We start from the raw sequence: 21,959 nt of genomic DNA on the forward strand, positions 1-21,959 counted from the left end.
TTTGGCTATGTCTTGGGCTACTCAAATATTTTATGTTTTTGATACTAAATTAACTTCTGAAGTATAATTTTTTATTGTTTTTATATTTTTCAATATATTTATTTTGTTCATAGAAAATAAAAAAATAATTTTTAATGATACAATAGTCTTCATTAGGCTTAACATCGACAAAAATTCAATGCAAAGCGACATGCAACAGAGAAAAATTTCAACATGGAATAGGTTAATATATTTTTTCATACATAATTGGTTATCCGAAATATCGATTTTCTGAACAACCCCAGTCCCCAATTGATTCGGATAATCAACGCTCTACTGTAATAACAATAACTAAGATGCAACGCTCTCCAAAAAAAAGAGGAAAACCTCCAAGTCACCGAACCAAATCAGATAATAGTAAGGAAACTTCATCGTCATCTAATGTTAGACTTATAACAGAATACAATACATATGCCAAAAAGATCTCCCCTGAATCAACTACTGCAGATACTGGACTAAATCCGGAAACAACACTTTAAAGTTCACAATATTCAGGTGAGACAATTGAACCTTTTTTTTCTTCATCAGATAATCTGAAAAGTTCATCTGACATATCAACTACAGCATTATAAAATAAAATTTCCGAATTAATTAATATGTCAAATACAATCAAATGACATCTATCAAAGAAGAACTGGACCTGATTCATAATAGTGTCCAAGAAACTAAAGAGCAAAATAAAAAAATGAACTCTCAAATTACTAATCTTGAACAACAAATCGTTAATCTGAAAATGGAAAATGAAAAAATGCAATATCAAATGGATTATCTGGTAAATGAACAACATCATAATAATATAATATTATATAGATATCCTAGTAAAATAAGTCCCACCAAATTAGAAATTTATAATTTAGTTAATTTAACATTAAAACTACAATAAATCACTCTGGACGATTTTATAGTGGTAATTCCAATGACTAAATCAAAATATCCAACTATTAAGTTAATTTTTAAAAATATTAAGATTCGAGATTACGTATATTCGAGTTTTATTAAAATGAAACAGCAAAATTTATTGAATGATTGGAAAGATACTCAAATATCACAGGATCTTACCAAGATATCTAGACTACAACGTAAACAACTACTTCCTTTTTTATATGAATTAAGGAAAGAAGGTCAAAACCTAAACTTTGTGGTGATTGCATATTATTGGATCAATATTCCTTGACCTATAGCTATGTTTCGGAGGGACTGGTATGTACTGATTCCTTTACCCCTTTTTCTATATCTAAAACTAAATCACAATGACTTATGGTTAATCAAAATTGTTCTTTCCAAGTTAAATTTCTATTTCAGTTAATAAGTAACCAAAATAAAAACTCATCTATTATAAATGATACATGATATTAAAAATTTTTAAAAATTATGCAGTCTTTTGGTATTTCTATATTGTTTCTCAACTCAACTGAAGACAATTGTAAATATGCATATTCTTTAATGATGAATACTGCTTTATCTCAATCAATTGTTAAAGATCAAGGTTCCATTTTAAATTCGACTTATCATTATTGGTATCTGAATATGTTGCATTTTCTGTCAAATTTGAATATTATTATGTCAAACACTAAATTAAATATTAAACGTACGCTAATTCAAATTCGACTTAATTATAATTTGTTACTGATTAGTAACATATACATTGACTTCTCAAACAAATGTTATTGGTGTAAAGCAGAATCTTTTAATATATATCATATTCTCATCGTATGTCCGGCTATTGAAGAAGCACAACATAAATTGAAAATTAAAGATGTTTGACGCTAATCATAAAATTTTCGATCTAATCTTGACAATATACCAATATGCAAGATGTATAAGATTCATAGATTTTTTTATTTATATTTTAAATAAGCTGAACAATGGTCTTGATTATTGAATAGTAAATATGTTATGTAACATTAATCTAATGTAACAAAATTTAAATAAATATCCTTGTTATTTTTGTTAATACCCCCTGTAACAAGATTATCTTATTACAATAAAATGATTGAATATATATTTAATGTAATATAATCCTATTTAATTTCTTTAATTTTCCTTGTCATTTGCTTAATAACGTGTGAGGACATTTTATGCATACTTTAACAAATTTATTGATTACTTTGTAAGAAATCAATTGATTAATTTGTAATAAACTGATTTCTTTAAAATTCTTTCTAATTTTCAAGAAGTCAATAATTTATAAAAATAAATTAAAAAACTATTTCATATATTTTTCAGTTATTCTTCATTTACTCATTATTTTGTTTATTGACTCACATTAAACAATTTATTTCAATACTTGTTAAGAAAGGTGCTACTAAATCAAGGGTGCTCAAATTTTTTGACTGCTGACCCCTTCTGGGCTTTCTTGAAATTTTATCAACACACTTATATTATCTTTCAACAAAAAAAAAAAAATGCTATAAAATCAATTTTTCTTGTTTACATGTAATGCATATGTTTACATATCAAAGTAGATAACAACTTAGAATTTAGGATCAGAATTAGTTTAATACAGTTTACAAATTTGTTTGTAAACTGTACTAAAATTATAAAAAAATTACAAATCCATTAAAAATATGAAAATTAAAATTACTACAAAATCTAAAGCATTCATCTTTTCTAGTTTCAGAGTATGTAACTCTATATAATATTGATAAAATCTAAATTATATTATATATATAATATAATTTAGATTTTAAAATACTCTCTCACTTTTAAAATAAGATTTTTGGAAAAAAAGGATGATAATTAGAACTAAATATAAAATGATAAAATGTACAATTTTCAAAAGAAAACTAGATTACTTTCCCTCTTTACAATGAACTTTTAACTATCAAAATATGTTGATCAAAAGCTCATCCTTTTAGAAAATATTGTATTTCTTAAAAGTATGGGCTTTAAGACCACTATTTTATGAGACATTTTTCTATCAACTAGTCTGTGTATAATTTCCTTTTTGTTTAGCTGCAAAAATTCAAATTCTGAATATTTTTTATTTATATTCTGTATGTTCTTCTCTACATTTGCTTGCTCTTTCTAGAAAATTATTGTTAAGGTATTTGTTGTCATTCTTTAAAATTTCAAGAATATTAAAAAATGACAACAAATACCTTAACTTTAATTTCATTGTTTTAAGATGCATCCTACCTTAAACAAAAGGCAAGGAGTCAGGACATAAAATGACCTATTATGGAAAATGTTGCTCAATTTAGGTATTTTTGCTTTTAACTAACAAATTTCAATGCACACATTTATTTATCTAATTTTTGTCACAAATTTAAATCTTTATACTCTCTTTGTACCAGTTTTCTTACTTCACTTAAAGTATTTTCTGAGATTCATCTACCAGCCCATTAAAAGGCCATTTAAAAAAAAATTTTTTTTTTTGAATTTTTGGAATGTTTTTTAGGTCCGCAAATTTTTTCAAAATTTTTTTCCCGCGCAAAAAAATTTTATCGCGATTTTAATGAGCCTATGTGAAGGCTCGATTAAGGCTTAATTGTTTTTTAATGGGAGTTTTTTATCAAAATTATTTCATGGTTTTTAAGTTGTAGCGCACGGATTTTCATTCAGTAAAGTTATTTAAAGTTAGTTTCTGATGTCAAAAACGACCTCCGATGGTTTTTTAATTTTTTTAATTAATATATTTTTATAAATATATAATTAATTAATTAGGGGGGGTCGGAAATCGCAATAAAAGTTTGAATTTTTTAAAAATATTTAAAAATTTCCGTGTCGCTTATAGTCACCCTACTTTAAACCCTTGTCCTCCCGAGACGTCTATGAGAATGTCTCAGGAAACCGACTCCAGCTGTGTTCAAGGTCACCCAGCTGTGTAAACAATGACTCATCGGTGTTAAATTTCACAGAAAGGCGAAACAAAGGAAAATAAAATTTAAAGCTTTTTCTTCAAAATTAATTTCGTGTTTTTTCAGTTTTAAGTATTTTTAATGTATTTTAATATTAATCAAGTACCAATTAAATTAATGATCGGGAATGAAGGGGTTAACAATGAACTTAGATATTTACACTGTCAAGGATTTTCATTTGTTAGTGCTGTAATTTAAATTTTAAAATGTTATTTTTGACCTGTTATTAACAGTTAAATTATTTTCAATTTCCTGACCATTTAAAGTTTGAAAATTGAAAGTATACTTTTGATTGGCTAGAAAAGCTCAACTGTAAATACAGTATTTCAATTTTGAATTTCAAAACAAAACCATCAAAAAATTTAAAATTTATGCTGTTACTGATTAGAAAAATTCCATTCACTGATGTTGGTTATAAAGAATAACAAACTGCATGTAATCTTGAGGCATATCAACTCTTGCCATTTGCTAAATCAGAATTACTAAGTACTGTGCATATGTCCTTGTGAAATATGACGACTCTGAAGTCATTTATGTTATGTAATAAATATGAAATTATTAAAAGGTTTAATAGCAGAGAATTGTTTTCTATAAATCTTTTTGATGTAATAAACCTTGTCCATATGGCATGGCAAAATGTATCAATGCATAAAGCGAAGCAAATTATGTAAAGAAATAAATATACTGAGAAATAACTTCACAACAAATTAGACTGGAAAGTAAAACTAATAACAACCTCATTCAACTTAAGAGCCTTTTTTGTTTCCAGAAATAAATATAACTAAATTGACAATTGTTACTATTTGGAAGGAAAAAGACAAAATATTTGTGAGTTTTGAATGTAATAATTTCAATGTTAAACAGCTTAGAAAATCTGCATGTGATGAATTAGATCGAAGATTGTTAAAATAGTTTGCTCCACAGAAATTTAAAAATCACAATTATTAGTGGTGCTATATCACAGTCAAAAGTAGAAGAGTTAGGAAGTAAATTGGAAAAGAGTAATGAGTTTAAATGCAGTAGAAGTTTGATTGAGATTTAAAAAAGACATAGTATTGGAAGCCAAAAAATTGTTGGAGAAGCAGTTGAAGTAAATATGGATGTGGTAGAAGATTGGTTGCAAAATAAGTGGCCAAAAATTAGAGAAATTTTCCAAGATTGTGATATCTTTAATGCAGATGAAATAAGTCTTTTTTATAAGCTTAAACCAAATAGGATGCTAAAATTCAAAGAAGAAAACTGTGCAGGAAAATAATTATCTAAAGACAGAATTACTATTCTAATTGGTTTGTTATACCAGATAAGAAATAAAACTTAGTCTAATTTTGAAAAACTAAAGTTTAATGTCTCAAAGATAAAATTGTAACAAATTATTATATAGGTAGTTGCCCATTAAAACATCAACATAAATGTACATGGTTACTTAAAAAACTGATATTTTTGATTGTTTATTTTTGCTAATTGCATAACATTCTGTAATATATAGTTCCACCAAAGCAAAACTATTAAAAATATTTTGTGGAGTATTATGTGTTTGTTAAAAATTCTTGAATAGCAATATAAATATAAATCTTATGGGAAAGGAAGAGAAAATTGTTAGTAATCAGTAAATCAAAAAAATCCAAGATGTTTCAAAAATTGATGGCCACCAGTAAACTACAAATCTAACTGAACAGCTTGGATGACCTCTGATATTTTTTGTAGTGAACTACAAGAAAGGGATGAAGAACTGAAAAGAAAGAAACAAAAAATTTTATTATTGATTGATAACTTCCCAGTGCATTCATACATCAATTACATTGCATTAAACTGGTGTTTATGCTGCCCTATACAAGTTCAAAACTACAGCCTTTAGATCAAGGGATTATACACATCTTAAAGAGCAGCTATCAGTGAATTCTTCTTTCTTCTTCTGTAGATAATCTTCTGTAGAACTTCTGTAGATAATAGCAGAGAATTGTTTTCTATAAATCTTTTTGATGTAATAAGCCTTATCCATATGGCATGGTAAAATGTATCAATGCAAACAATAGCAAATTGTTTGACACATTGGCTTTCTACAAACTAATGGTTTAGATGGCAACATTCTGATCAACAAACTTTTGAAAAGTGAATTTATAAATGATGAAACAAAAGGTGTTCATGCACTCCCTCTGCAGTTACCAGATGCATTTTCTGACTACAATTTTGAAGAATATGTCAAAGTTGGTGACAATGTTATTAGTAGGGAACTTTTGACCAATGGCAATATTATAGCTTCAGTGTCTTCTAAAAATAATGAAATTAGTGAGAATGAAGAAACAAAACAACATATACAGACTGTGTTGACATTCCAATAACACCAGTTTTTGAAATTTTGCAAAACACTATTGCTATTCAAGAATTTTTAACAAATCCATAATACTCCACAAAATATTTTTAATAGTTTTGCTTTGGTGGAACTATATATTACAGAATGTTATGCAATTAGCAAAAATAAACAATCAAAAATATCAGTTTTTTAAGTAACCATGTACATTTATGGTGATGTTTTAATGGGCAACTTCCTATATAATAATTTGTTACATTTTATCTTTGAGACATTAAACTTTAGTTTTTCAAAATTAGACTAAGTTTTATTTCTTATCTGGTATAACAAACCAATTCCAACAATGTATACAGGTTCATTATAAGGAAATACTATTGTATATATAATCCTCTATGGAGAAAAATTAGAGAATTATATATAATTCTCTAATTATATATATATATATCCTCTAATTTTCTCCAATTAGTCAGACAATTAGTCAGAAAAGCAAATACTCAGAGCTCTCTCAACTAATAAAGACAAAATAAACAATTTGGCTTTTTTTATGCATTTTTACAAATGTATTAAGTGAATTACAAAGTTTATGTAATAAAAAATATTTAGATATTTTACCTAATATTCAGAACTGTTAGATGTGGTAACTGAATTGTAATATCAGCAATCATATTCCAAGATGTAAAAAGATTTTGGGAAAGAATCATACTTGTCACATTTGGAATTAAATTAGATAATGCTCCTGGTTGACCAGGTCCATTAACAAGCATTGAAGATAAATCAACAGTTTCAATCTGATGAAGCTGGCTGAAAATATAAAAACAATTATTTTACTATTATTTAATTTAAAGCAACTATAAATATATAAAAAAAAATAATATGATGCTAATGAACAGTTTATTAAATTGAAACTAAGTAGCATTTGATCAATTAACTAAAGTGATTCACTAAGCTTGTCGGTTTATAAATAATATATTTATTACCAAGATAATATATCTAAACAGCATAAATTAGATAATATAGGTAAACTAGATCAATACTTCTCAAAACTTTTCAAATGAATGAATAATTTTAGGGCAATTAAGTCAAATTTACAAAACAGCTAATATAATACTTTCTAATAGATGTATATATAGTTTTTTGATCAGACTTCATAAATTATTAATCTAGAATATCCAGCAGGGACATTAAGAATGATGATTTGCAGACTGGCACCAGTCCCCTTGCTATTGGTTGCCATGAAAACTAGTAACCAACAGCACTATATACAGTAATACCCCAACTTACGCGAACCCGGAGTTACGCAATTTTCAAATCACGTCGATTCATCTTTTGTTTGAGCGCCACACAACCCTTGATTACTCACTCCCCCCACACTATTGTTCAGCTTACATGTTCGGATGTGTCGCACGGAATCCACACATAGCTACAATTTATTTTGTGTTATTTATTTTTGTGTTTGTTATATCTACGGAGACTTGAGAGACTCTACTATGTCATCCAAACGAAGTATAACTAATTCTTCTGCATCAAACAAGAAAAGAAACATTTTATCTTTGGAATGTAAAATTAACATTGGTATGTTCGTAAAGTCGAACGAGTTAAACGAGAATGACGTCATCGTTATTCCTATTTTGTTAGACTTTTCAAACGATTCGTTACTAACGCATTTAACTCATTTGACTTTACGAATGTACCCATTATTACAGACTTCGATACAAAAATGAAAATTTGTGAATTGGCAAAGAAGTTTGATCTACCGGAATTGTCAGTCAGAACAATTATATAAGGCAAAGAAAAAATTCTCGAAGCTGTGAAAAATGCTCAATCTTTAAATTCAAGCATCATTCGTAAACGTCACAGTATTATCGCTGAGATGGAAACAATGTTAAAATTATGGCGTAACAATCAAGTAAATGTGAAAAATTGTAAAATAATATAGGCCTAATTTGTTATACATATGTATTATCTAAGATTTTATTAAACATTTTTTTCTAAATTATTGTTTTCTTTAGTCTCCGGCCCCAATTAAAAATAATTTGTATGTATTTATATACAAAATTATACCCAGACTTACGCGAATTCGACTTACGCGGTTACCGCTCGGTCCCAACTATCACACAAGTTCAGGGTATTACTGTACTATATTTTCAAACAAATTTATGATATACATTATTTAATACATGTATATAATTATATTGTATCACTACAGTACAAAGATACTGTTATATGGTGATGAAGCAGGAGAGTATACTTTTGAGTTTAACTGAAGGTCTTCAGTAATTTATTTGGGAATAATTACCCCTTGTGTGTGGAATTTTATTAAATTTTTTAGTATTGAGAATTGCTTTTGGTCCCAATCATTGTCCACTGGTTCTCTAACTGGAAGATTTTTCTAGAGATTCTTTGAGTAGTACTGGTAGTTGTTATGAGAAGATTTTTTGAGAAAGTGACCTGGTAGAGATGTTTTTGGCTGATTTGGACTACTGCCTGGAGCAGACTTCAAATATATCCCTGCTGGAGTTGAGTAAGGTCATAATGGAGATTGCTAGAGAATATGGATTAAATCACAGGACTAAAAAAACTGGGAATAGATGACTGGTTTGATTTGGATTGTCATTTAATGACTAAAGCTAGAAACAGACCATGATTAGAGTTTAAGAAAAACCGTTTGGCAGCTCAGAATCTTTGTTCTGTACTGAAGTATAGTAAAGAGACTATGTTAAGCAAAGAAGAAGGAGTTTTGTAAGAAGATACAAAATACTAGGAACTTTTACAGAAATAATAGGCTATTTTGGAATTTATGTAAAGGAAGTAGAAATTTGGTTGTGGTAAATATTGGTTTACTTGAATAATTTAATGAAATACTGGGCTCAAATATTTCAGAGCAAGAATTAAGATATGTTTTAAGTAAGTCAAGAGTTGGTAGCACATTGGAAATAGTTGGTATACTTATAGATTTTTGGAAAATTGAAACTGCTAATTTCTTTTTTATTAGATAATTATAATAAGGTGTTTAGGACTGGTGGTATCCTGGAAGAGTGGAAAAGTTCTTTATTGGTTCAAGTACATAAGAATGGTTCAAAGTTGGTGCCTAAAAATTATAGAAGTATTTCATTGTTGTACTGTGTTTCAAAAATTTTTTGTAGCATTTTGTATTAGAGGTAAATAAGTTGGTTGAATATGAGAGATATTCTGTTAGAGAATCAGGCTGGTTTTCATGCAGGTTATTCAACTGCTGATAATATTTTCATTTGGTATGTTATTATTGCTAAAACATTAAGGAGGAAACAGCATAAAGTATATGCATTTTTGTAGATTTGATATCAGCATTTGATACTGTTGACAGAAATTTATTATGGAGGAAAGCATTAAATTATAGATTAAGTTTTAAATTTGTATTCCTGCTTGTGGAGTTATATAGTGGCTCAAATGTTAGTATTAAATGGCAGAATCACTGACAAGGGTGTTAGACAGGGATGAATTTTGAGTCCCATTCCTTTTAGTTTATTTTTAAATGATTTATTAAATTGTATTAACGATTCTGGAGTGGAAGGTATTAATGTTGATGGTGTCAATGTAAAGAAATTAGCATATGCAGATAATGTGATAATTGTGGCTGATTCTGCGGAGTAGTTACAGGCATCAATTGATCTTTTGGATAAATATTTAATGGATAACAGTCTACAATTGAATCTTATAAAATCTAAAATTGAGTTCTCCCAAAAAGTAATTAAAGCTTTATGCTTTTACCTAACAAGTAACTAAATATCATTATTTTGTTTTTTCATCTGATAAATTCATATCTGTAAACAAAAGCCAACTCTAATGACACTAATACAGTGGAACCTCGGTATACGTCTGCTTTAGAATACGTCCAATTCGGAATACGTCCTGTTTGGACGAAACAAATTTTGCTCGGTATACGACTTTTATTCGGTATACAACTTAATTCAATTATACTTGCCATCTATGAACAATTAGCATTATCGGTGTACTACACTAGACTAGACGTTCGCGGTGCCATAGTTTATAACTTTGTTAAATTTCTTCTGATTTTAATTTGTAAGTAACATTTTATTATTTTGATTAATCATGAATTGCCAAAGGGCAACAGAAAAATAAAAAAATGACTAGAATCACAACGAAACTGAAAAAAGAGATTGTTGAGAAATATGAAGGTGGCACGCGTGTTCGAGATTTAACTGTTGCATTCCGTATTCCGAGAACGACAATATCGACAATCGTGAAAAATAAAGACATTATTAAATTTGCTAATGTTGCAAAAGGGGTTAAATCAAATTTCTAAACAAAGATCGAAGACATTAGATCATGTCGAGAAATTGCTTTTGCTTTGGATAACTGAAAAACAATGTGCCGGCGACAGCGTATCGGAAGAAATTATTTGCGAGAAAGTTAAAAGGATACATGCTGCTCTCATGAAAAATCAAGCAGAAACTAGCCAGGAAAGCGAGGTGTTTAAAGCCAGTTATTTTTTTTACATGAGAACGGATTAATCATTTTTACATTACTTCTTATGGAAAAGGTTGGTTTGGTAAACGTCCTATTCGGTATAAGTCCAAACACCAGGAACGGATTAAGGTCATATACAGAGGTTCCACTGAATTTAGTTTGAAAAATACTATAACAAGATTGTAATTTAGCAATTCCATTTCTTTGAAAAATGTTGCAAAATTTGCATTATATAAATTTCATGTTTTTTATGGTATTTTAGAGGAAAATGTATAATTAGAATGTTACATTTTATAAAAATTTAATTTTTTTTCTTCACAATATCTCAACTTATCTAAGCTTCTATTAATTGAAATCATATTTAATAAATGTGATTATTTGTTTTATATTAATCTAGTACAATCAATATATTCTTCAATGCTTGACCATTAAAGAGTATTCTGATAGTAAAATATTTTTAAAAAATGACCAAACAATTTTATAAAAACAATAAAAAAATAAATAATTGCAAACAAAAAAAATTCTTAAAAATGAAAATCTGATATAAATATTAAAAAATATTATTAAAAAATGAACACTATAATGTATATTTGTACATGGGCCCTCATCTATTAAAGGGTGAAATAGATAAAATTAACAATGATGTGAGATTGAATGTTCAGGGGAGGATAATTTTAATCAAAATAATAAGTTGGAGAAAAGATTTAAAATAATAGAAAATAATATTTTCAACTTCAACAAGATTTTATCTAAAACTGGAGAAAACATCAGAATTTTTGAAAGGAAGTTGATTTCCTTTCCCAGGCTAACTCAGGATGAGTAGAGTTTTTGCACGTTACAGAAGACCAAATAAAAGGGCCGTTTTCCCGCCTTTCAAGGCAGTCCGACAAAAAGAGGTTTGCCATATTAAAGAAGAGAACTAGCCATATGACAGAAGCAGTCCGTCAAACAAGGTTTGCCATACGAAGAACCTGAACTACGTTAAGAGGCAGTCCGATAGGAAGAGGTATTGCCATACAAAGTGAATACGATACAAGTGATCGTCATACAAGACTGACAAGGCCATACTATGACCGATTAATTGAAGTAAATATATGACAAGATTGTCAAAGGAGAAGAATATAAAGAAAAAAAGAAGAAGATCCTCATACAGAAACAGATACAAAAAATACAGTGAAGGTAATATAAGCTCTAAATAGATTGATGTAAGCTCTAAATAGATCGATGTAACTCACACATTAGGTTAGAAATAAGATAGATTAAGTTAGATTAAGATATAGATTAGATTCATTCCTTGTATATTTTATTATTTGATTTATTAAATATTTTGATTTGTTTTATAAAATGGCTTGGTTCTTATTAGACATTCAAGTTTCCTTAGTTCCTCCGAATCCTGAGTTTAAGAATAATGCGTGTTAATCCGCGTTTAAAATAACTGATTAACTGGTGTCAAGGAATCCTGACTAGATCTAGAATTAATCCTCTAGATTGTTTAAACATTAACAGCCCTCCTAGAAAAAGATTAGAAATTGAATCTTGTGATTCTGAGTCGTGTAAGTGGTATTCTTGGTTAGTATCCTCAGCTAATCTCACAATGACATCTGACTGCATCATATGTTGTCACCACTTGTGCTCCAGATGTGTTAGGTAACACACCTCCTTTGTAATCGCTCCTTTCATCTTGTAGAAATATCCGAACCTGCAACTCTGTTGTCCTACTGTTTTTTGGTATGTATATAATTTAAACTGACTGTATAACATTAGTTCAGAACTGTTAACCAATATTTCGGCTAACTNACGTCCTATTCGGTATAAGTCCAAACACCAGGAACGGATTAAGGTCATATACAGAGGTTCCACTGAATTTAGTTTGAAAAATACTATAACAAGATTGTAATTTAGCAATTCCATTTCTTTGAAAAATGTTGCAAAATTTGCATTATATAAATTTCATGTTTTTTATGATATTTTAGAGGAAAATGTATAATTAGAATGTTACATTTTATAAAAATTTAATTTTTTTTCTTCACAATATCTCAACTTATCTAAGCTTCTATTAATTGAAATCATATTTAATAAATGTGATTATTTGTTTTATATTAATCTAGTACAATCAATATATTCTTCAATGCTTGACCATTAAAGAGTATTCTGATAGTAAAATGTTTTTAAAAAATGACCAAACAATTTTATAAAAACAATAAAAAAATAAATAATTGCAAACAAAAAAAATTCTTAAAAATGAAAATCTGATATAAATATTAAAAAATATTATTAAAAAATGAACACTATAATGTATATTTGTACATGGGCCCTCATCTATTAAAGGGTGAAATAGATAAAATTAACAATGATGTGAGATTGAATGTTCAGGGGAGGATAATTTTAATCAAAATAATAAGTTGGAGAAAAGATTTAAAATAATAGAAAATAATATTTTCAACTTCAACAAGATTTTATCTAAAACTGGAGAAAACATCAGAATTTTTGAAAGGAAGTTGATTTCCTTTCCCAGGCTAACTCAGGATGAGTAGAGTTTTTGCACGTTACAGAAGACCAAATAAAAGGGCCGTTTTCCCGCCTTTCAAGGCAGTCCGACAAAAAGAGGTTTGCCATATTAAAGAAGAGAACTAGCCATATGACAGAAGCAGTCCGTCAAACAAGGTTTGCCATACGAAGAACCTGAACTACGTTAAGAGGCAGTCCGATAGGAAGAGGTATTGCCATACAAAGTGAATACGATACAAGTGATCGTCATACAAGACTGACAAGGCCATACTATGACCGATTAATTGAAGTAAATATATGACAAGATTGTCAAAGGAGAAGAATATAAAGAAAAAAAGAAGAAGATCCTCATACAGAAACAGATACAAAAAATACAGTGAAGGTAATATAAGCTCTAAATAGATTGATGTAAGCTCTAAATAGATCGATGTAACTCACACATTAGGTTAGAAATAAGATAGATTAAGTTAGATTAAGATATAGATTAGATTCATTCCTTGTATATTTTATTATTTGATTTATTAAATATTTTGATTTGTTTTATAAAATGGCTTGGTTCTTATTAGACATTCAAGTTTCCTTAGTTCCTCCGAATCCTGAGTTTAAGAATAATGCGTGTTAATCCGCGTTTAAAATAACTGATTAACTGGTGTCAAGGAATCCTGACTAGATCTAGAATTAATCCTCTAGATTGTTTAAACATTAACAGCCCTCCTAGAAAAAGATTAGAAATTGAATCTTGTGATTCTGAGTCGTGTAAGTGGTATTCTTGGTTAGTATCCTCAGCTAATCTCACAATGACATCTGACTGCATCATATGTTGTCACCACTTGTGCTCCAGATGTGTTAGGTAACACACCTCCTTTGTAATCGCTCCTTTCATCTTGTAGAAATATCCGAACCTGCAACTCTGTTGTCCTACTGTTTTTTGGTACGTATATAATTTAAACTGACTGTATAACATTAGTTCAGAACTGTTAACCAATATTTCGGCTAACTCATAACTATTTTTGTATCAGCACCCTGTTCGTCACGTTACCATGCAACGTTAGGAAGAAATATTACTCCTGTCTACATTGATAATGCTTACTGCTCATACAGTCATAGTGATGTTTTCATCTTTATATTGTATAGCTTTAGGCATAGTTTTAAATTTAATTTTAAATTTAATTTTTTCACCTTGTATAATTTCTAAGTATACTAAGACCTCTCGTTAATACCAACTAATGAGGGACTATTTTTCTATTGGAAAATAGTCCAAAATGCATTTTGGATTTTTACGGTTTTTATACTTATGTAATCATCTTATTGTACATCCCGTTTTGTTTTATTAAATGTTTTTACTTTGATTCTTGAGCGTTTGTGCCCATTATCATTAGTGTGATAAGCCCTTACTATTATCTGCCTCATGGTTATAGATATTTTAATTAATTTAATTATACTTAGGGCTAAAAGCAATTTCTGTAATAACTATAATGTAAATTTTAGTCTACAATTGACAGTTAATTCCCACATTATTGAATTAGTAAAAGTTTTAATATAAACAAACATTTTTGGCTAATTACATAATAAATACATCAGAGTTAGGAATACAAAATGTAAATTAATGAAAAGGATAGATTCAAATATAAAATTCAAAGTAATCAATGTATTACAAGTAAGGAAATTAATAAAATAAAATTTCAAAATAACAATACAAAGTAATAAATGTAACTATTCAAATTTTATATAGAACAATATTTTTAAAAACTTAAATACCTCTGTTTAGTTGTAATCTTCTCCAAACCTACAAATTCTATCATTCTTTTCTTACCATACTTTTGAGGAAGTAACAGATTATTTTCATCTAATACATTTTCATTACTGCTACAATATCTTTCTAAAATTGCATCAGGACAAGGTCTTCCAATCTTAGCTTTTTCAGGACGGATAAATGAACCACCTTTTAGACTTCTGTAATTTTAATTTTTCATTTCAAATTACATTCCTTTTCATTCTTATTTTAAAACTTAAAAGTTATTTTACAATTTACCTTGTTTTAAAGTAGTTAACACCATTATAACTCCCATCATGTTTGCCTCGTTCTGGATTATCCCATTCTATGCCTAACCAAATACCTATTAAACAATAAATCCAAAACTTCTTAATATGTTATTTTTATATTAATTTTAATATCAAAATTTATCAATAAAAGATATATAAACTCAATCAATATATATCTGTTTGTTTAATATGTTAAAGCATAAAATGAATAAATTGCTTTTCCCACTTGGCTTATAATGCTATATTGACAACCATCTATATAATAATTTTTTCCATAGTAATATGCCTTAAAATATACTGTATGTTAATATCATATATATTTTTTTAAACTATGTAACAAGAAAAAAGAAACTAAATTAATAACTTTAAAAAATAAACAAACAATATTTAGTTTTAAAAAAAGGGTTAAAATTATATTTTATGTATGAATTATTTTGTATAAAATGGAATATATTTTAATTGAATTAAATCTTACCATGAAAAGATTCTACTTTTCCAACATACAAGACAGTTCCATATTCACCATCACAAAATATTCTTGAACCAAGGGAGATTGTACACATATCTTTTATTTTCTTACTGTAAAAAAAAGATTGCAGATTACTTAATCATAAAGTAAATTTTGAATTTATTAATATGTAAATTAAAATATTCATAAATTTATGCTCATTGTTAATGAATTAATAATAATTATATCTAAGATGATATACAGTCAACCCCCTATAACACTGTTGATAATTCCATTTTATATGAATTCCATGTTGTATGAGTCACTTAGATTTTACAAATATGTGTACCGGGCTGTGAACGGCTCACGTATTTGTAAAATCTAGGTGACTCGTACAACATGGAATTCATATTAAAATACTGTATTAGATACATATGTAAAAGACTGTATTAAAATCATTTTTAAAATGTGTGAAAGAAAACATTTTTATTTAAATCCATTAAAATTCCAAAATAATGTAATTCATAAATAATTGAAAAACAATGAAACAGCCAATGAAGAAAACTGTATCTTACTTTATCGCTTATAAAATAAACTCTATACCACCATAAATTTTTTTGTAAAAATATCTTTAAAATAGATCATTTAATCTTAAAATATTCTTTCTGAACATACAACATTGTTATTTGATAAATGTGTTGATCTTACTTATTAGTATTTTATACAATTTTTATAACTTTATCAATAAAATAATTCTTAATAATCAAGTGAAATTTTATGGTTAACTAAATGAATGTACAGTAAATGTAGAATTTATAGTACACTAGCTTACCCGTCACGCATTGCTGCGATCTCAGAAGAAAGGAAATTCAAGCAAACTCGTTATGATAAAATTCAATTTACATTTTATTATTTTTATTGAAACTTATTATTATTATTCATTTTCATCGGGAAAACATTTCAAAGTGTCGTTTCAATTCTATTTATTTATTGGAGTGTTTGTGGATACACGATATTTTTTGTTTTTCCGTCTGGTGCGTACACGAATAAATCGGAAGGTTTTCCGACGCGTGAGCCGGCCACATACAGTTGTCCATGCGAGAAGCACGGATTCTCCAAATTTAGCCCATACACTCGCAGCGATTGTCAGAAGTGCGATATTCCCCATTTTTATATATATATTTTTTAATCCTTTATAATTTTAATTATTTAATTGCTCCTTCCTCTCTTCCTTGGCATGTTGTGAAATTTCTGATAGTTGGATAATAAACCGTTTTATTGTAATTTGTCTTTTTAAATTATTTTGAGTCGATATTAAAATTTGGAAAAGGGGGATACCTAGATCGGTAAAATACGCGAATTTCTTCCTACAACTTCGGTTGTTGTTCGGGGTACAGTTAAGGTTTTAACGAAGTTCGAGCGAATACATAATTAGCAAAAAAAAGTTGAAATAAAGTGATTAAACAAAAATTATTACAAATATCGTAAATAACAGTTCACAAATGCATATATAGAAATATTTTTTGAAGGGGGAAATGGTCTTCACAATTTGAAATCGATCGAACACACTGTGCTCGGATGCTCGTGTAAACGCGCGCCATCTATCGTAGGATAAATGTACTATGCCAAAAACCTTCGTGGGAGTGTATTAAAAAACTTTCCGAAGTTTTATAGCAAACGTACTATGCCACAAACCTTCGCCGGAGTATATTAAACAACTTCCCAAAGTTTCATGGCAATCGGATAAACGGTGTGGTAATGCATGAAGGACATAAGACAGACACACAGACAGACATACATTCATTTTTATATATATAGATAAGGTCCTACAAAATATAGTTTTTATACCTATAGTTTATTTAAATATAACTAAACTCAAAAATTTATGTTTTACAAAAGATTATACTATTTATTCTGAAAATAAATCTTTACAGTTTATATTTATTAGATAAATCAATCACATAATATATTAAAAAATGAACAAAATTACATTTAATTTATTAAATATTAAAATAAATCATTACATGGATTAAAAAGTCAATTCATTGCAGAGTTAAACCAATAAAAGAGTTGAGTTAAATTAAAACTGAAACATCAAATTTCATTTCATTGCTATTTTTCTTGCATCAAATTCTAACAATGCTGTGGAAATGTAAAATGTTTTTTAAACAAACAAACATTGAATGTAATGATGATAAAATTCATAACATAACAAAATATTAGTCATTAGAATATTTATATTATAATCTGTAGTTAATGCAATAATTTATTAATATAATTTTATATCGAATAAAAAAAATGACTGGACAAAATCATTTCTCATTAACATTGTGTCTAGTTTAAATACAAAATAATTGTATTGTATATGGCTCTTTTCACATTATTTTTTTAATCTATGTTATGTTATCTTTATTATTATTTTTATCTTTAAATAAAACAGGGAGTTGCACTCATATACTCTTTTAAAATGCTATATTTGGTAGAAATAAAATATGAAAAATATTCATAAAACAATAATTTGCTAATATGTAACTTTCTACTATAGAATATAATAAATTTGAAAAGTAAGCCTATCTTTATGAAAAGACATTTTTTAATTTGAAAGTAATTAATGATAATTTTTTATAGGTAGAAAGATTAATTTTTTAAAAAGGCTAATTTGTTTGAGGTGACCATTAAAGATAAATTATATGTAAATTTTGGTATGTTTGGAGTCTTAGACAACAGTGGGCAATCTCCCCAAAGAAGATCCTATGGAAATAATGAAGATGAATTCTTTCAACCAGAAGTTCAACAATAGTTTGAAAAATGTTTTTGTAAAAGTTCAAAATTATCTAATTTTTGGTATATATTTCAAATATAGGTAATCCCTACCTGAATGCAGAATATCAGCGTTGCATGTTAAAAAATTCTATTCTCAGAAGGCTAAAAACAAAAATTATAAAATCATCTATTAATATTAGGAAGGAAAATTTTACTTTACAGTGAATATATTACAATGCATAAAACATTATTATTTAAACTGTTATCAATAAAAACCATATATTAAACAAAAGACAAACAGTAAAAATTTATTTTCATATGTAATTTTGATGTTACCAAAGTCAAAACTGACAGAAAGTGCCACCACAAGATAGCTTAAAATTTATATTATGATAACAAGACAAAAATGTGAATTTAACATTTCAAAGGAAAATTAGAGGTATCAAAATACTATGTATAAAGGAGTAAGTTTGTTCAAAAGTTCAGGACTATCTGTAAAATATTTTTTCAATAATAAATTATTTAAATAATAATATTAAAACTATATATNTTAATATGTAAATTAAAATATTCATAAATTTATGCTCATTGTTAATGAATTAATAATAATTATATCTAAGATGATATACAGTCAACCCCCTATAACACTGTTGATAATTCCATTTTATATGAATTCCATGTTGTATGAGTCACTTAGATTTTACAAATATGTGTACCGGGCTGTGAACGGCTCACGTATTTGTAAAATCTAGGTGACTCGTACAACATGGAATTCATATTAAAATACTGTATTAGATACATATGTAAAAGACTGTATTAAAATCATTTTTAAAATGTGTGAAAGAAAACATTTTTATTTAAATCCATTAAAATTCCAAAATAATGTAATTCATAAATAATTGAAAAACAATGAAACAGCCAATGAAGAAAACTGTATCTTACTTTATCGCTTATAAAATAAACTCTATACCACCATAAATTTTTTTGTAAAAATATCTTTAAAATAGATCATTTAATCTTAAAATATTCTTTCTGAACATACAACATTGTTATTTGATAAATGTGTTGATCTTACTTATTAGTATTTTATACAATTTTTATAACTTTATCAATAAAATAATTCTTAATAATCAAGTGAAATTTTATGGTTAACTAAATGAATGTACAGTAAATGTAGAATTTATAGTACACTAGCTTACCCGTCACGCATTGCTGCGATCTCAGAAGAAAGGAAATTCAAGCAAACTCGTTATGATAAAATTCAATTTACATTTTATTATTTTTATTGAAACTTATTATTATTATTCATTTTCATCGGGAAAACATTTCAAAGTGTCGTTTCAATTCTATTTATTTATTGGAGTGTTTGTGGATACACGATATTTTTTGTTTTTCCGTCTGGTGCGTACACGAATAAATCGGAAGGTTTTCCGACGCGTGAGCCGGCCACATACAGTTGTCCATGCGAGAAGCACGGATTCTCCAAATTTAGCCCATACACTCGCAGCGATTGTCAGAAGTGCGATATTCCCCATTTTTATATATATATTTTTTAATCCTTTATAATTTTAATTATTTAATTGCTCCTTCCTCTCTTCCTTGGCATGTTGTGAAATTTCTGATAGTTGGATAATAAACCGTTTTATTGTAATTTGTCTTTTTAAATTATTTTGAGTCGATATTAAAATTTGGAAAAGGGGGATACCTAGATCGGTAAAATACGCGAATTTCTTCCTACAACTTCGGTTGTTGTTCGGGGTACAGTTAAGGTTTTAACGAAGTTCGAGCGAATACATAATTAGCAAAAAAAAGTTGAAATAAAGTGATTAAACAAAAATTATTACAAATATCGTAAATAACAGTTCACAAATGCATATATAGAAATATTTTTTGAAGGGGGAAATGGTCTTCACAATTTGAAATCGATCGAACACACTGTGCTCGGATGCTCGTGTAAACGCGCGCCATCTATCGTAGGATAAATGTACTATGCCAAAAACCTTCGTGGGAGTGTATTAAAAAACTTTCCGAAGTTTTATAGCAAACGTACTATGCCACAAACCTTCGCCGGAGTATATTAAACAACTTCCCAAAGTTTCATGGCAATCGGATAAACGGTGTGGTAATGCATGAAGGACATAAGACAGACACACAGACAGACATACATTCATTTTTATATATATAGATAAGGTCCTACAAAATATAGTTTTTATACCTATAGTTTATTTAAATATAACTAAACTCAAAAATTTATGTTTTACAAAAGATTATACTATTTATTCTGAAAATAAATCTTTACAGTTTATATTTATTAGATAAATCAATCACATAATATATTAAAAAATGAACAAAATTACATTTAATTTATTAAATATTAAAATAAATCATTACATGGATTAAAAAGTCAATTCATTGCAGAGTTAAACCAATAAAAGAGTTGAGTTAAATTAAAACTGAAACATCAAATTTCATTTCATTGCTATTTTTCTTGCATCAAATTCTAACAATGCTGTGGAAATGTAAAATGTTTTTTAAACAAACAAACATTGAATGTAATGATGATAAAATTCATAACATAACAAAATATTAGTCATTAGAATATTTATATTATAATCTGTAGTTAATGCAATAATTTATTAATATAATTTTATATCGAATAAAAAAAATGACTGGACAAAATCATTTCTCATTAACATTGTGTCTAGTTTAAATACAAAATAATTGTATTGTATATGGCTCTTTTCACATTATTTTTTTAATCTATGTTATGTTATCTTTATTATTATTTTTATCTTTAAATAAAACAGGGAGTTGCACTCATATACTCTTTTAAAATGCTATATTTGGTAGAAATAAAATATGAAAAATATTCATAAAACAATAATTTGCTAATATGTAACTTTCTACTATAGAATATAATAAATTTGAAAAGTAAGCCTATCTTTATGAAAAGACATTTTTTAATTTGAAAGTAATTAATGATAATTTTTTATAGGTAGAAAGATTAATTTTTTAAAAAGGCTAATTTGTTTGAGGTGACCATTAAAGATAAATTATATGTAAATTTTGGTATGTTTGGAGTCTTAGACAACAGTGGGCAATCTCCCCAAAGAAGATCCTATGGAAATAATGAAGATGAATTCTTTCAACCAGAAGTTCAACAATAGTTTGAAAAATGTTTTTGTAAAAGTTCAAAATTATCTAATTTTTGGTATATATTTCAAATATAGGTAATCCCTACCTGAATGCAGAATATCAGCGTTGCATGTTAAAAAATTCTATTCTCAGAAGGCTAAAAACAAAAATTATAAAATCATCTATTAATATTAGGAAGGAAAATTTTACTTTACAGTGAATATATTACAATGCATAAAACATTATTATTTAAACTGTTATCAATAAAAACCATATATTAAACAAAAGACAAACAGTAAAAATTTATTTTCATATGTAATTTTGATGTTACCAAAGTCAAAACTGACAGAAAGTGCCACCACAAGATAGCTTAAAATTTATATTATGA

At 27.5% G+C, this 21,959-nt stretch overlaps 1 protein-coding gene across 1 annotated transcript in view; it reads right to left on the bottom strand.

Annotated features, from left to right (window-relative positions):
* LOC111635643 (tubulin-specific chaperone E-like) overlaps positions 1 to 18,600 on the bottom strand; it is a 34,001-nt gene extending 15,401 nt beyond the window's left edge. Inside the window, exons 1-5 of the mRNA XM_023380666.1 lie at positions 18,548 to 18,600; positions 15,701 to 15,804; positions 15,215 to 15,299; positions 14,941 to 15,135; positions 6,820 to 7,008 (exon numbers count right to left, since the gene is read on the bottom strand). Coding sequence (XP_023236434.1) covers positions 6,820 to 7,008; positions 14,941 to 15,135; positions 15,215 to 15,299; positions 15,701 to 15,788 — 557 coding nt within the window. The 5' untranslated portion in view covers positions 15,789 to 15,804; positions 18,548 to 18,600. The remainder of the gene's footprint in view (positions 1 to 6,819; positions 7,009 to 14,940; positions 15,136 to 15,214; positions 15,300 to 15,700; positions 15,805 to 18,547) is intronic.
* Between the last annotated feature and the right edge of the window lie 3,359 nt (positions 18,601 to 21,959).

The sequence above is a fragment of the Centruroides sculpturatus genome, unplaced genomic scaffold (genome assembly GCF_000671375.1).
Source record: "Centruroides sculpturatus isolate CEXI.00-Female unplaced genomic scaffold, Cexi_2.0 scaffold37, whole genome shotgun sequence".
NCBI classification, from domain to species: Eukaryota; Metazoa; Arthropoda; class Arachnida; order Scorpiones; family Buthidae; genus Centruroides; species Centruroides sculpturatus.